The sequence below is a fragment of the Archocentrus centrarchus genome, chromosome 24, assembly GCF_007364275.1.
Source record: "Archocentrus centrarchus isolate MPI-CPG fArcCen1 chromosome 24, fArcCen1, whole genome shotgun sequence".
Lineage (NCBI taxonomy): Eukaryota > Metazoa > Chordata > Actinopteri > Cichliformes > Cichlidae > Archocentrus > Archocentrus centrarchus.
Window position 1 is genome coordinate 28,022,331 of NC_044369.1, and position 16,232 is coordinate 28,038,562.

General features: G+C 43.1%; 1 protein-coding gene across 1 annotated transcript in view; it reads right to left on the reverse strand.

Annotated features, from left to right (window-relative positions):
- The window catches only part of enah (ENAH actin regulator), a 148,409-nt gene extending 135,651 nt beyond the window's left edge, over positions 1-12,758 (reverse strand). Inside the window, exon 1 of the mRNA XM_030721300.1 lies at positions 12,429-12,758. Coding sequence (XP_030577160.1) covers positions 12,429-12,433 — 5 coding nt within the window. The 5' untranslated portion in view covers positions 12,434-12,758. The remainder of the gene's footprint in view (positions 1-12,428) is intronic.
- Positions 12,759-16,232: the final 3,474 nt, after the last annotated feature.

Below are 16,232 nucleotides of genomic sequence, written 5' to 3' on the forward strand. Positions count from 1 at the left end.
TAAAGTTAAATTAACCTTTCCCATTCTCACCGTAACTCAAACCGCCAAGATAGCCAGCCTAATCAATCATATTAACACTTGTACATGTGTGCCGTACATCTACTTATATAAAAGCTTTCTTTCACAGAGTTTAGATTAAAAATCCATACTGTATTATAATTTCAGTTTAATAGCAGCAACAACTTAACATCTGAGACTTTCAATCAGCCATCAGAAAGAATCACATAAAGCAGAGGAAAGTCAAGATGAGGCTGAGACCCCCAGGAAAAGCTTGTAAGTGACCTCTGAGTAAAAAAAGGACCTTTAACCCCCCCCAACGATCTGAAACATCCAACTGATCTTCAAGTATTGTGACGTATTCAAACTCAGCAAGTAACGAGAAAAAAGGTTCTGCGTCACATTTGCTTCACCTGATCTGCCATCATGCCTGTCACTCCTCATTGCATGCTGACCAGCAGAGCTGCAATGGCATAAACATAATCTCAGAAGAAGTAGAAGACAGTGAGGGGGACAAGTGAGAGGTCGGCAGAGCAGAGAAATGCACATTCATGAGCTGTCGTGGATCATCACTCTAGTGCGGTCTCCTGCTGGCAAATTTCACAGCTGAGCGCACCGTGGACATGCAACTGGGCAGAGCAATGACACGTACTGTTGACTAACACCGTCTGAAACACTCATGCACACAGTCAGGACCTCGTGCTCAGCGGAAATATGCACCAGCAAACATATGCAAAAAGTATGTGCTCAGGTGTTACTCACCCAACAAAAGTTAGTCAAGCTTTTTTTTATTGGTACCTGTGTTTCTTTAGTAAATATACTTTGTTCTATAAGCTGCACGAAACTAGATATGTTATCAGCATGTTCTGACACTGACTCAGACCCCAAAAGTTTTATAACTGGCAAGCCTTGCAGTAAGCTACGTGAACCTACACACTATAGTTGTAACAACATGCCACCAGGAAAGAACAAAACTGCTATTTTAAAAAAGACATATCAGCATCTTCCCAAGGCACTCCATCCATTTATGTAGGAGCATTTTGAGAGATTATCAGGCTAATATTATGGCTTGTTGTGTGGTACAGACAAAAAACAGAAAACACGTAGCTTTCGAGTTGGAAAAATTAAGCCAATGCAGAAATGCCTAAAAACCTACATTCTACCTTAAGGCCACTGCACAACAATAGCTGTGGCTACATAAGACTTCCAGTCTTATAGGAATCTATGGAAAAACTGCTTTCTGACTTCATCCATTTAAAGTAACTGGCTTCAAAAAAGAAACTTAGCTAAACATAGCCAAAGCTATAAATGCATCTGAGACCAACGGATGACGTCACAGGAGCTACATCTATGTTTTATACTGTCTATAGAGCTGAATAGACAGATCTTTAATGGCATGTTATTAGTGGTAGAAGTCAAAAACACCAAGAGTGTAGCTATTTATTTAAAAAAAAAAAAAAAATGGCCCCTGGGGTTGTATCCTTACCTCCCTTATTTGCCTACTTGGCACAGCCAATAACTGACAAGATAACAGACTAAAAACCTGTTTGACACTACTTTTAAAAGATCCCCTAGTTTCTGAATATGTGGCTTAAACACAACTGCCCCCCCCCCCCCCCCCCACACACACACAAAAAAAAAAAAAAAAGTCTCTATATAAATGTATTTATTTTTAAATCTGGGATAGTACAAGGGGGGTTGGGAACCAGGAAAAAATAAAAAAAATTTTATGATCCAGGCTAAAATACAAAGTAACTTTCCCTTTTGATACATTTCTATCATTACCTGAGAACTTTTCCTACAATCATGTATGTGCGTTGCCAAATTAAGGACTTTGCATTGACTTGATTAAATAGATCTGCTGCCAACATCACATCACATTCAGGCAACTAATAGCTTTTGTTTAGCATTAGGTAAAGCATGTTGAAATTCTTCAATATCATATTAGGATATAAATGTGTCTTTCATAGCCATCTCTGCAACCATTTACTGCACTTGAAAATATTGCCACACTAGGACTTGAGTTCGCCAATGACTGTAAATCATCACTGGTGTTAATTAAATGAACATAATTCATTGGTGCTGAATGTCTTCGCTCTGACAGCCACCTGTCCCCCACTCAAAACACATTCAGCACAAGGAAGGATAGCCTCAGCCTCATCAGCGACAGATGCTGGAGAGCTAACCCTGCCTCAGGTGCAGATGCCACATTGTGGCTTCACAGCATTCCACCTCTCTATCCCAGTGAGTGATGTCAGTGGCAGAAGCTCACGAATTCCACAGGAGGGCAAAGTAAATACCTCACAGGTTAAATACACACAACTTACCTGTCAATCATACACAGCAAGGGACACAGTCAGAGCTCAGTAAACACCTTTTACTATCAGTAATGACAGTCTGGCTTCTTCAAGAGGGCATCAATATTGTTTTGTACCTTTAGTCAATTTCACATGATACTGTTTGTATAATTCTCTCTACAGCTAAGACTGCAGAACTAGAGTTATTATTAGATACAGTGAGACCACAGTTGCAATATTAAAACAGTGTGCAGCCATATTAAACAGGTGTGAACCTGTGCATGAAAAGTGTGAAAGGAAAGTCAGTGAGACACTGCTACTGACACTGGCATCGCACCTCCTCTTTCTTATCGAGGTAGTGACACGAGCAGGAGAAGGCTGGTCTCAGGTCAGTGCCACGCAACTGCTACACACACTTACAGCAACGAGACTCAGCAGCCTTACAGTCATATTAGATATGATGTTTCAAATAAAAAGGTTTGGCTTGTTGCACTTAAAGGCACTTGTGAAATCCGGTTTCTAAAAACAGCTTTAACAACTGCTATGACTTCATGCCCAAAACATCTTTGCACTGTGTTGAAGAGCTCGAGTGTTGAACTAGGGCTGGGCCGCACTTTCATACCTTCAATACCAATTTACACCAAAGATGGTGCCGTGAGCCACAGTATAACTTATTTTACCAGGTAAAAGAGCACATTTCTGAATCCATGCGAGTCAGTGTTACACAGTCTTATTTACAACAGCAGGCTGGGAACAGGCAAAGCTTCTTGAGGAAGCATTTCAGCATAAAAAAGTTTAATTACAAAAAGGTACCTTTAAGATACAGAAATTAGATAAATTTTCTGGATGCAAAATATTCCATATCTGTATCTTTACACTACATTACTCATTTCATAGTTAAATACCAAACAGCATTTATTATCTGTGTAGCGCCCCTTCTTGGGAAATGTCAAAGCAGTTGGGGTTTAATTATGACTAAGTTGGTTTCATTCACTGTACAACCAAAAGACTGTCAAATAATTCCAGTGTTTAATACTCAAAAACGAAAAAAAAAAACTGAGCACTTGCATAAAATTGTAGGGAAAAGTTCACAAATTTCAATTTCACCAATTTATTCCAGCCACAAACATGTTTTGAGCCAAGTGGCCTTCAGAGATGCTCTGATAAAAGCCTCCTGGGAACGGCACGGCTTTGGTTTAGCACCGCAAACTAATGCACAAGGAAGGAGCTGGGAGATTAAATTTGTTTCTACAAGATATTAGAAGATGTCAACATGAAGCGTCGGGGCACCATGTGATGCCGCAACAGACTCGATGCTTCTTGGCGTCGAGTCCAAAAGGGCACAAACCAGCAGCGACGAGAGATCGTAAAAAGCCGACGACATTTCAGTGACGGCCGCTGCTGACATGAGGTGGGCAAGTCCTGAGATTATGGTCAACACAATGGTTGTTATGATGTCATCACTGCCAAAGTTCAAAGTTCATTTTTTCCAGTATGGAGCTCTCATTTTTGTTCAGCTTACAAAATGCATCCTTTCCTTTCCAACAGTGCATTTTTTTTTTTAATACCCTTCCCAAAAAGCCAAAATTCACTCTCAAAAATCCTACATTAGACAGGCTCTAATCTGCAGGAAGGTCACAAGGTTTCCACAGATGAACCTGTGGAAGAATCATTAACAGTTGCCTGCAACAGCCTTTGTTTCCAGATTTTACCTGCTCAGCTTTGGGCGACACGTGACAGTTTGTTGTTTTTGGCTCTCTGTCGCCAAAATGTTTATCAGTAAAAATGCATTTTAAGTGCTTTATTTGCCAACTGCCCCTTTTCAAAAGGAACAAAATATCCTTGAAAATACTAGTCATAAAAGGCAGCAAACTACCATTCAGGAGAAAAAGGAGGTAATTTCTCAGTCTGGTCTGTAATATCCTGACTGTCCAGGGAGTGACTCATCAGAAAAAGACAGGGAAAAGGCACAGAGTTAAACACAGGTATCATTCAGCAGGAAGAAAAACACCAAGGACGTGATGGCTGGTGGTAGCTAACAGATTAGAGAAGGGAGCCTGTAAGTGGGAGGCCAATGATTTGAATCACGAGGTCAGCAAGGACACGAAGTATGAATAAAATGAATGAGTAATGCTCTCTTTGTAGATTACTGCTGAGACACCCTTGTGCAAGGCACTTAACCTTCAGAAGCAGCAGAGGGCCGTGGCTGTGGTGAAGACGTTCATTCTTTTCTGTCTGTCTCTACCTTAAAAGTACCCTAATATACATTTAAGTAAAGCAATATGTTGACCACAGTGACTTAATACTACTGAGAGCTCAGTGTCACATCTTTCACTGTAGTGAATCAGCAATAATCCCAGGAGAGCTGGCTCTGTGTCGGCCACAAATCCACGCTGTGATTACTTTGCTCCTCTGGGTGACTTTACCTCAGCAAACAGCCAGTCGGCAGACGGCTGAAACGTAAGACCCGAGTCGTGAGGGATGAAACTCGTCTGGAACGTCAAATGAATGGAAACTTTTTTTTTTTTTTTTTTTTTTTTTTTAAAGGGGGGGGGGGGGGGGGATCCTGGCTTGGAGAATACTGCAAAGCGGGCCTTTTTGGAGCAGATTGGAAGGGAAATGAGAAAGTGAGATTAAGGACGGATTGGCTGAGAGCGGCTGCCGGCGGGGGGGTGGGAGCCAGGGGAGATCAAAATCTTCCCCAAAAATCTTCAAAGGGAAATTGTTCCAGCACAATACCTTCATTCTCCTGTCCTATTTTACATGCAGTTAACATTTTATAGTTCAATTCACCAACATCAATAAAACAGACACGATGGAGAGAACAGACAAGAAAGCTGAAGGGAAACACATCACAGCTTTGGCTTTATAGTCAACTGAGACTCTTCCAGATGATTAGTCTATTTTATGATTTCTAATATTTTATATGAAATATTTATTACATGACATCTCAGGCATCACAACAACGTCAGGTCACTTCAGCATTCATTCTGCATCTGGAGGGAAACTTGGACCAAGTCCCTGCACTTAGATGGGGGACAATAATACAGAAAACACAACTGCAAAGATTTATAAAGTTAATGGCCCATTCAAAAAGTTCATTAAAAAAAAAAAAAAAAATCTTTGGCATATAGGATTTCCCATCTGGATAAGGTCTTTGAAATACTTAAAGTTGTGTTCAGTTTGTGTGATAAGAGTTTAATACCAATTCCTCACACTTCACTTTAGATGAAGCATTTATTTCTACAGCAGGGCAGACACATCAAACACTGCTTCACTCATAATAACAGAGCTGTATCAGTATATATCCTAGTCATAAACTCACACTTCTGGCATTATAATCAGAGGATCTATTAATCTGACCTGTAAAGAAGAGGAAAGCATCCCTGTCAAGATTTGAGACCGGAGTCAGTGACTGCATCTTCAGCATTTTAAAATCAATGTAAAGTTTATTCCAATTTCAAATTAGCCTTGGGATGACCTCATTAATATCTCATTTGGACTGGATACCATAACTGGCTGCAGTCAAGCTTCAACTCATGAGGGACTGGGGCCGTTTCACTCTTCTTCAACAGTTCCCCCCGGCGCAGCCGTTAGACTAAAACGTTGCAGGCTGCATGGAGTCCCGCCTCAGCGCCTGTCATTCATCTGTGGCGTGAACCTGCAGCGCCTCGGAGGCACATGGCCTTTCAGCAATTGTCAAGACTTGTTACCATGACACTTCACAGCCCCATCACCCTTACAGTGCTGCCTATCAAACAGCCAGAGATAAGCTGGCAGCAGTGGCACGTGTGCCCTGACAGAACACAGGGGAATGAACTGACAAGCATTTTATATACGGCCTCCTCCTTATGGTTTAGGAATGTGATTTGAGCAGCTACCTTTGACCTTAGGAGTCAAGACAAATGCACGAGCCATGCTGCTGAATATCTTCAGGGTTGAAGAGTTTGCTGTCAGTGGCATTTCTTTTAGGCCTTGATGGCATCCTCAGTGTGTGGTGCTCTATGCTGCTGCAGAGGGAGAGATTTTTAAAGATGCTGTTTTCACACAAACTTTGAGGGGCAGGGGGGAGAAAGTCAGGTCTAAACATAGACCCGAGTTGTCCTTTCTCATGCTTAGTATGCAGTAGGAGGTTTCTGTCTCCATTCTGGAAAAACTGGTTGGTTCAGATGAGGGAGCAGCTCGAGTCGAGCGTGCAGGAGAAACAGCAGGCTATGACAACCTGCTAGCTCTGAAAATACTACACTCTTACCTGCTGTATTGCCACATCAGTGCAAGCATCACAACTGCACATCACACATGAGTGCTGGCAGGTTAAACGCCGTTTAATGTCTGAATTGACTGTCAGACATTTGTGTTCATACAGGCACCTCATCAAGAACTCAAATTGAGGTCTTGGATCCAGCAGCATATCTGGATCTGAAATGTTTAAGATCATCAGTACTAGTCTCTCTCTCCCCCCCCAGTTTGATATCCGTTTGTGAAGTTGTGAAACAAAATGTCCAATTTTGCCCCAACTTGCAAAATAAAGAATCCTTCAAAGATAATTCCTGAATCCAGATCCAGTATCCATTCAGCTCCTAAAGTTTAGTACATGTAATCTGGGCCAAACCACTCCTCTGATTAAAATCAGAATTTATATTTCTCTGTACCTTTATGAGAAATTCTGAGAGACAGAATTTCAGACAGACAAATCAGACACGATGTACATTGATAATATGCAAAGATTGCTAAAGCCATAGAACCCATCAGCTGGAGGACTAATGTTGACTATTTTGGAAACCAGACATCACAAGCACTGGATGGAGCTAACTGAGAAACCAAGAACACTACACACTCACACTTTTACACAATCTCACTACATTTTGCACCCTGATGGCTACTGGAAACAATGCAGGTTCAAGGCACTACTGTATTCTCAGACGTGGAGGCTATGCTCACTCCTTTTATGCAGTGGTTTGGGTTTTTAATAAGCCTCTTTGGCCTCTGCAAAGTAGCAGTTGCTATTTTCTGACATTTTAAAAGACAAAATGATTTACGAAAGAAACAGAAGTTTCACTTATAAACTGGTTAATTAGATACTTAAAAATAATAATAATAAATGGAAGTTGCAGCCTTGAAGTGTAGAAGCTTCACTGTGACTGGTGCAGGTTTTGGAAGAAAAAGCAAACTGACTAATAGTGTCCTCATGTTTTATCAACTCCTCCATCCACCCTGACCTCCCCCCAGCACTGACTCATTTGCTCTACGTAAATAATCTAACTGCCTTCTCTGTTACGATTTTAACAAATGACTTTTTTCTGGGATCGCTGTATGACCAAGCTGTATGGAAAAGTGGTACAGAGCTTTGCTGGGGGGATTCTGGAAATGGCTAGCCAACACCTCCAGGAGTATGTACCACACAGCCACTGGGATAATGACTTTTGTGGTCACAGCCATATGGCCCATGAGCAAAAAAAACCCCCACACAGACACAAGTGTCCTGCATGAGTCAGCTTTGAGCAGCTGGGGCCGCCACTCGCTCACACACCTGTTCCACAACAGACACACAAAAAACACATCCCTTCTAAACAAGCATTTCCGACTCTGAAAATAACTTGTGTTTAAAAGTTACATCAGTCTTTAGTCCTCTCTGCTGCCATCAGCGCTTTGGTGAGGTTCAGTTTCAACACTCTTCCTTGTAGTTTAGAAGAAATGCTCCGAGGCATATAAGAGGCTAAAAACAACTAATGAGGGAGTTGTTAAGAAATATGAGGAAAAGGAGGGGAAAATAAGAGACATGAGAAGTTAGTGGTTTCCATTCTGGGACACGGACACAACATGCGGCTCTTTGAAACAACCAAAACTATTGTTAACCACAGTTTGGCCTACAGAGAGATTCCAACAGCTGGCCTCAATTAAGGGCTTTCTTTAAGGAGGTAGGCCTCATGCACACTGCATGTCTCACTCTTTAACACACACACACACACACACAGAGCATGAAACCAAATAAAATCAAGATCTCAAACTTCTACAAAAGCTGTTCTGACATTAAACCATCTGTATGGATGTGAGCGTCACAAAAGCAACATCTGATAGGAAATATCTGACACACACCGCTGTGCCATGTTAGCCATGTCAAACATAATCAAGTAAAACTAGCACACATTCCTGTGTGGAAGGCAGCTCTGTGTGAACTGGGGGGGGGGGGGGGGGGGGGGGGGGGGCAGCTTTCATGCATGATGGTGTATCTAAACAAGGCCAGTTCCAGATCTTGACACTTAGGTGGTAACATTACAGTGTGGCTGTTCATGTAGGAGGCATTTCAGGAACCTCAAGGCTTGTGCAACAATGTTACACCGAACCATGGAAAATAAGGCCACAATAAATGCATCGCACATCATGACCCCCAGAGAGAATAAAGTAACAGCATTCATTTTCACTCCCACACTCAGCTCTGTGTGAGGCTGTGTGCGCACCTTCTCTAGATCAGCTGAACATGTGATCAAACATTTGTTTAGTTCAACTTTGAACTCATTTGTGTGTGTCGTCATAAATGGCATCCTAATATATATATATATATATTTTTTTTTTTTTTAAATGTCCAATACTGCGAGGAAAACTCGCTTGGAATTTCAGATAATGAGAGCCAGGGTCACTGAGCAGGAATGAATGGAAAATTCTGACAGAGCTGCTGAAACGAAGCCCACATGGATTTTGGCTTGACAGGGATTTTCAGTCAGTGGTTAAACAGCACTGAGAAAGACGCATCCAGGGCCTGTACTACGAAGCAGGATTTTGGATCATCCAGGTAACTTCAGGGTTAACCCTGGCTTTCTGCACTCTTAAATCATAGTAACTTATGTCCCAGATCAACAGGTATGAAATCACCACCTACTGACCAATCAAATCCTCCAGACAATAGCATCACCATTCTTGGACGATCCCTCAGACCTCTGCAGGGAGAGCAGGAGGGTCTAAAGTCTGTGTTTCAATGATGAGCATCATTATACATATATACACATATACATATATGGAATTATATATGGAAAAAAAAAAACATATACATATATCTTTTATACGTGCAGCTTGTTCAGCTGTACCTTACTAAAAACCACTGAATGAAGCACAAACTCTGTGTCAGTCTCATGAGAATGTGCATGTATTAATTTGCAGAAAACGCACAGATGTTGTTACACTCGATTCTAATCTGCAGCCGAGTCTCTCTCACAGTGCTGGAATTGCAGCTATTAGAACACACACACACACACACACACACACACCAAGAACACCTGTTCAATCAATCACATTCATTTCCCTTTGATCTGAAACTAAAGTGATTTCCACGTCTCCTTTATCAGGCTGTGGGACAATAAGCTTAACTGTCTAAATGGAAGCGGTTTAAAGTTTCAGAGCTGTAATGTGCAGCCGTCACCTTCGAAACAAACAGCAGCGCTCTGGGCGCGCTCAGCCAGAAAACAATTAACTTGAATTAAAATGTTTGTTTTTACCGCTCTGTGCACTAAATCACCAGACTGATTTTCTGCAGCATTAGTTTCTTGCCTGTTCTACCACTTTTGCATTTTTGCTGTCACACTTTTTATCCTCTTTATAGATTTTTGATCGTGTCTCAAGAGTAGGCGACACTCATAGGGATCATTTTCTGTTGAAGAAAAGTCACATGACCCATGAAAAGCCAGGGGTGGGCAATCCCAGGCCTCGAGGCCTGGAGCTGCCCACCCCTGGGTTAGAGGCTGCCAACACCACCCCTTTCATGTGAACGTGCGGGGAAACTTAACGAGCTGATAACCAGCTTCGTGTGATGTTTATCCTGATCGCCAACGTTAGGCTAAGTGGATCCAGATAACAGACACCCTGGATATCCTGGACAACACACCCAAGTGACAAGAATCAACAAGATGGCAGAGAGCCGTACTGCAAATCAAAATGAATGGGTTAGCGAGGTATGTCGAGCTTTGAGCCAGCGCTCAGTGTCACGAAGGTGTAGATCAGCGTGGTAACACACGCTGAACACATTACACGGTCTGCGGTGCAAACTGTGTGTCGTATTGTGGCGGGAATTTGCACGCATTTAGCCAACGATGCTTAAAATGTAAATGTTTTGATCTGCTGCCAAGTCTCTAATTTTAAATGCTGGAACTGCAGCTAACAGGACAAAGATTAGAAACTGGGTGAGCCCATTTGTACTGTAGGCTTTTTATTACCAGGACCATTCAAAGTTTATCTCACTTTGATCTGGTCACATTTACGAGGCTACGGGACGGTGTCACAACTGAACACACCGGAGCAACCAGCAATGTTTAAAGAGATGTGCAGCTGGAAAATTAACATTAACTTCAGGATTAACAAGATTTCCTCTTCCCTGCCTTATTTTCAGGAAGAGTGTTGGCTTTTCCAGTCATGCTTTTTAAGTTCTTGATAGATCTTTATCACACACTCCTCTGATAATGTCTCTGTCTGGAGTAGGTGGCACTCAATCCATCCATTTGGAGCAGAAGACGAGTCAATTAATGTGTCTAACACCATTTTTATGTGAGAGAGCACCAAGCTTTGGGGTAACAGAGAAAGCTGATACCTACCGTCTCTGACTGGGGGTCATCACTGGGTCTCTATGTAACCCTCTAACGCTCCACCCCATCTATGCTCTAATCTGAAGTTGAGAAAAGTTTAACTCAAGACCTGTCAGCGGTTATTTCGCTGTCATCACTCGACGTTACCAAACGTCACTGACTCTCTCTGGTTTCTGGTGTCCACAAACTGCTGGTGTGGACACCCCTTAAAATTAATGTGGCTACTTTTTTCTCCCTGAAGTTAAAAAAAAAATGCACAAAGCACTTCTTGTGGCCTTTTGCGTGATTCTACGTACCAATGTTGGACAAGCGTTGACATTTTCTAAGATTTTCAAACACGAACACTCACACCGTCTGTGGAGCTTGGAAAAGACGACCGCAATTCTTTAAAATTCTTGAAACTTTCTAAAAACCAAATGGTGGAGAGTCCCAGGTATTTAAACTCTAGTGGGGGTTGTCCCCTGCAGGTGGCCGTTGACCTACTGTTGTTCATATGTATGAACAGCCTTTTGGATGAGAGCTGAAATGTCTTCAAGAAACTTAAATAAGTCCAGTCGCCTTTTTCAATGTCCAGACTACCATCACCTGGATGACTGAGAACCTACGCAGAGAAAGGCCTGCACTGTTTTGCCACCACCCTCCGGAGCATTGTGGTCTGGGAGCGGTCTTATTTCCACAGTAAACTTGCACTGAGATGTTTAGTCATTAGTGCCAGAAACAAGGTCAGTCTGCTTGCCAAGAAGAGTTTTGTCATGAGTCAAGTAAAGTTTAAAGTTAGACTTTTTTTTTTCCCCCATAGTGGATATATGAAATAATTTCGGCACAAACAGGACTCCATAGGAATAAGAAGCCGTCTTCTCGTGCTTCAGAGTATAGGCTTTCCGTTCAGGAGACATAATATTTGATGGGAAATAAAGTCTTCATCTAAGCTGCACAACAGCCACACACGCCAAGCTATGATGGTCGTCAGGCGGTGCATCCAACCTGCTGCAGGAACACCGTCAAATCCGCGTCCTCCTCGGTGCACTTTTGACATGTGTCATCAACTCTGTGTTTAAGTAGCTATCATGTGTCCTCGCCATTTGCGCAAGGCTTGTTCAGCCTGGCTGTCTGTGAGCCTCGTGTTTATTTGCCAGCCATTCTCCGTGTGCTCCTGCGTGTATGTGTGTGTGTGTGAGAGAGAGACAATCATGAGGTGGCATCAAATAAATGCCACCCCATCAGCAGCGCTCAACGATAATCCTCTCTCATGCAGAGCAGGAGCAGCAGCAGGAATAAGCGAGCGCCATTCCAAACCCGTGCACGTCCATGAATGCAGCACAAATTCAGGGGACCGCTGAACGCGTCCGCCGGCGTTAATACAAGCTGACCGCAGCCACCCTCTAATGAGGCAAACACGGCACTGCCAGCACACGGTGCTTACTGATATAAACCGTTATGGAAGCAAAGTTGATGTCATTTTGTAGTTTTCATTCCGCTCACACTTTCATCGGTTTACACCCCCCCCCAAAAAAAGCACTCACTCCTCTCACATTAATTCAAAACGAAGACAGGGGCTTCTTACCTCATGGTGAAAGTGTTTTCAGGCCAAATATGTCACAGAGTCCTTTGAGTATCGACGACTGACGAATGAGTTGTGTAGTTTTCACCAAAGTTGGCCGCTCGGTTCAACGCTACAAGCGACCAGAGATGAATGGGGACTCCGACGACGGCGTGACGAGAGATTTCACAGTTTGCGGGCTATCCGGTAAAAGTACAAAAAAAGAAAATAAAAAAGAAACAGTCGACTCCTACATGTTCTAGAGCATCGCGGCTCCGCTGCTGCCAGTGACTCACTTGGAATAAAGAGAACAGCAGCGTTTGTCGGCTCTTTCTGACGCGCTGCGGCGCTGTGCCGCTCGGATACCGGTCTGCTGCCGCTGCCTACTGGCCGCAACATGTGCTGCGTTTAAGGACACGCTGTAAACTCCTACTCTGAAGTGTCGCGGGAATAAATGTCCTCAAAAACAGACTTTACCAGCGCCAAGTGGTTCTGGAGGGAAGTGTTCCCTCTTGGCAGCCATCTTGAAACTCCTTCGGGCGCTTATTTGGGCATTTGTTATGAAGCATTATCTAAATTTGATTTAAATGGTCACAGGGACGTAAAAGCTGCGTGTCTACCGTCACTGCTCATCTAATGAAAACCGTTTAAAAGGTTTGCTCACTCTGCCCCAAAATACGGTTTTATAAAGCTTGCAAGCTGCAGTCTACCCCCAGCTTTCCTGTTGGGGAATCCTCCAGCAGCGTTCAGTCCAGGAGTCTCCCAGGGCTGTGCGTTTCTTTCTTCGCTAAACCTTTTATAAAAATGAAGCTTTTTTTTTTTCTTTTATAAAAGCAAAAGGATAATTTAGAAAGATAACTTATGTAACCAATTCCATTTTGCTGCGTTTTTTTTTTTTTTTTTTATTAGTTTATTTCGTACTGGACCTGAATGCAGCAATTTACGCGGATTGTCGGACGTAGCACGTACAGGTTGCCCTTGACAACTGAGTTGGACAACTTTGTCTGTGTTTCTGTGTTAGATGCTGAGCTGGGACAGAGAGACTAAAAATATGACAAAAGCAGCGCGTGTGGCTGTATCTGTTAGCTTTTTTCCCCCTGAAATCACATTTTTATGACAGCAAACCGTTTTTACGCCCTGGTTATGTATTTACATAAGGCCTATAACTCCCACATGAAGTTCAAAGTAGGATACAGTGTGGATTCACGTTTGGTTAAATCCACGGGTGTAATTAAGCAGAGGAGCGAGTGAGTGGGGGTGGGGGTGGGGGTGGGGGGGGTCCTCCCCCAGGACATTTTCTACAAACACCTCATTTCCTTTTCAGCGTGAAGGTGGAAATGTCAGGAAATCAGCAAACAGTTGTTTGCCTGTCTGTGAGAGTCAAAGTGTAAGGAGCTCATTATTCTGTCTGATTGTGTTCATCTCCCCTGCTCTTTATTTTATTTTATTTTAATAAAGTCCTGGACTTTAACAGCTCAAATTGAATTTGTTACATTTTCTCCACATTGAAAACATTTGACGCATACCTTCTAACTGGAAAAAAACAGGGGAATGCAACCTCAAGATTAGCAGCAACCATTCTAAATTCATTTCACAACTTTTTCTTTCTTTGTTTTTATTGATTTATTTATGTCATTGTTTAACCTCCGTCACTGCTGCTTCCACAGTGAGATCAAGTAAGGATCCACTTCTCCTGCCTTACACGATACCTTTTGGTCATCCTCAAACTTGTGTGACAGTAAATTAAACCGAGTACCAGTGTACACTGTAAATGGAACGACTGAAACATCAGACGCTGGTGTAATGCAGTGGTTGTCAAACTTTGAGAGCTTTCTAAGAGACTGATTTGAATGCACAGATTGCAATGTGCTGCTGGAAACAGATGCGAACAGCGCGGACACTGGCAGACAGGTTGATTGCTTTACTGAATACATCGACTTCTGCAGAGACACAGTCATACCTACAAAAACTGTGCACAATAACAAACCCTGGATCACAAGTGACGTAAAGGCAATCCTCAACCAGAAAAGGGTAGCTTTCAGGGGCGGTGACAAAAAACGGCGCAAACAGGCGCGACATGACCGGAAGAAGAGCCTGAAAACGGTGAAAGTGGAATACAAAAAGAAGCAAGAAAGGAATCAACAAAACAGCAACATTGGTGAGGTGTGGAGAGGAATCTGTCACAGAGACAGGGGTCAGATTAGAGCTAGGAAGACTCTGAAGGCTGCTGGCCCTGATAGTGTGTGTCCAAGGCTGCTTAAGGACTGTGCTGCCCAACTGTGTCAATCTCTACATCCTGGATTGTACCGGTACCAAAAATAAAGTGTCCAGTTGAACTAAATGACTACAGAGCAGCGGCCCTTACATCGCACATCACGAAAACCTTGGAACAGCTGATTCTGCACCCACTGAGACTTGAGGTTAAAGACAAACTTGATCCCCTGCATTTTGCATACAAACACATCGGAGTAAATGATGCTGCCCTCTACACGCTTCACTGAGCCCTCGCTCATCTGGAGGAATCTGATGCTTATGTGAGAGTTCTATGATTTTTCAAGCGCTTTAAATACAATCCAACCAAATATGCTCAAAGACAAGCTCACAGGGATGGGTGTTTGTTTGCTTCCTGGATCACAGACTCTGACAGAAAGGCCACAGTTTGTCAGGTTGGTGAACTGTGTTTCTGGGACATTAATGAGCAGCACGGGGTGCTCCACAGGGGACTGTGCTGGCTCCATTCGTTTTCACATTGTATACAGCAGGCTTCAAATCTAATTCTGAGTCCTGCCACCTCCAGAAATGCTCGGATGACACTGCCATCGCGGCGTGTATCAGGAACAGGCAGGAATCTAAATACAGGGATCTCGTTAAAGCCTTCAGCGACTGGAGTCACAAAAACCACCTCATACTGAAGATTAAGATGCACCAGGATACCATCCAACATCTCATCAGGAGCACGCCCCGACATTTTCAGGCATGCATACGAGCACGTGGGGGTCATCAAAAAGTACTGAGCACCATTCTGGACCTGCCTGCTGCATCAGTTTTTCACTTTGATTTTTGGGGGCCTTTGTAGATTGATCATTTCGATACTTGTTTTAAACACACACACACACACACACACACACGAAAAGAGACAACAAAAAAAAACATCCCTTCCCTCAAAGACCCACTGGTGTCAGAGACACAGACAGCTGACGTTCTGCCACAGGTGGTGCTTGACACAAACTGTGTGATTTACTGCTCTGTGTGTGCGTTTATGTGTGAGTGAGCTGACGCGGGAGTGTATGCAGATGTAGTAAAAAATGGTGACTGTTGATCCCTGACGATTATTAATGTGCACGTCAGCTAGACGCAAGATTGTCATCCTGTTGTCACCATTACAGGTTCACGGCCAGAGCATGTGTTTCTACTTTTAGCTGGCTCCCTGAATTTCAGCTCTGTGTGTGTGTGTGTGTGTGTGTGTGTGTGTGTGTGTGTGTGTGTGTGTGTGTGTGTGTGTGTGTGTGTGTGTGTGTGTGTGTGTGTCATATCACACGTCCATCATCAACAACATCACTGATGGCACAGCAGCAAGTGAAGCCAGTAGTGTAAGCCCCTTACACACAAAGGGGCTGAAAGAGGCTTATCAGAGCTGATGCCAAATCAGAGCGTTAGTCCAAAATATTAAAAACACTATTTCTTTATGCAGTTCAAGGAGATACTACTCATCCACCCTCGACTGTACAAGAGCACAAGCGTAGAAATGAACAAACCAGCCTTGGCTTTGCGGTTGTAAACAAGCTGAAGGGAACGGCATGACTCTATCATTGTTGTAGAGTGTGGAAG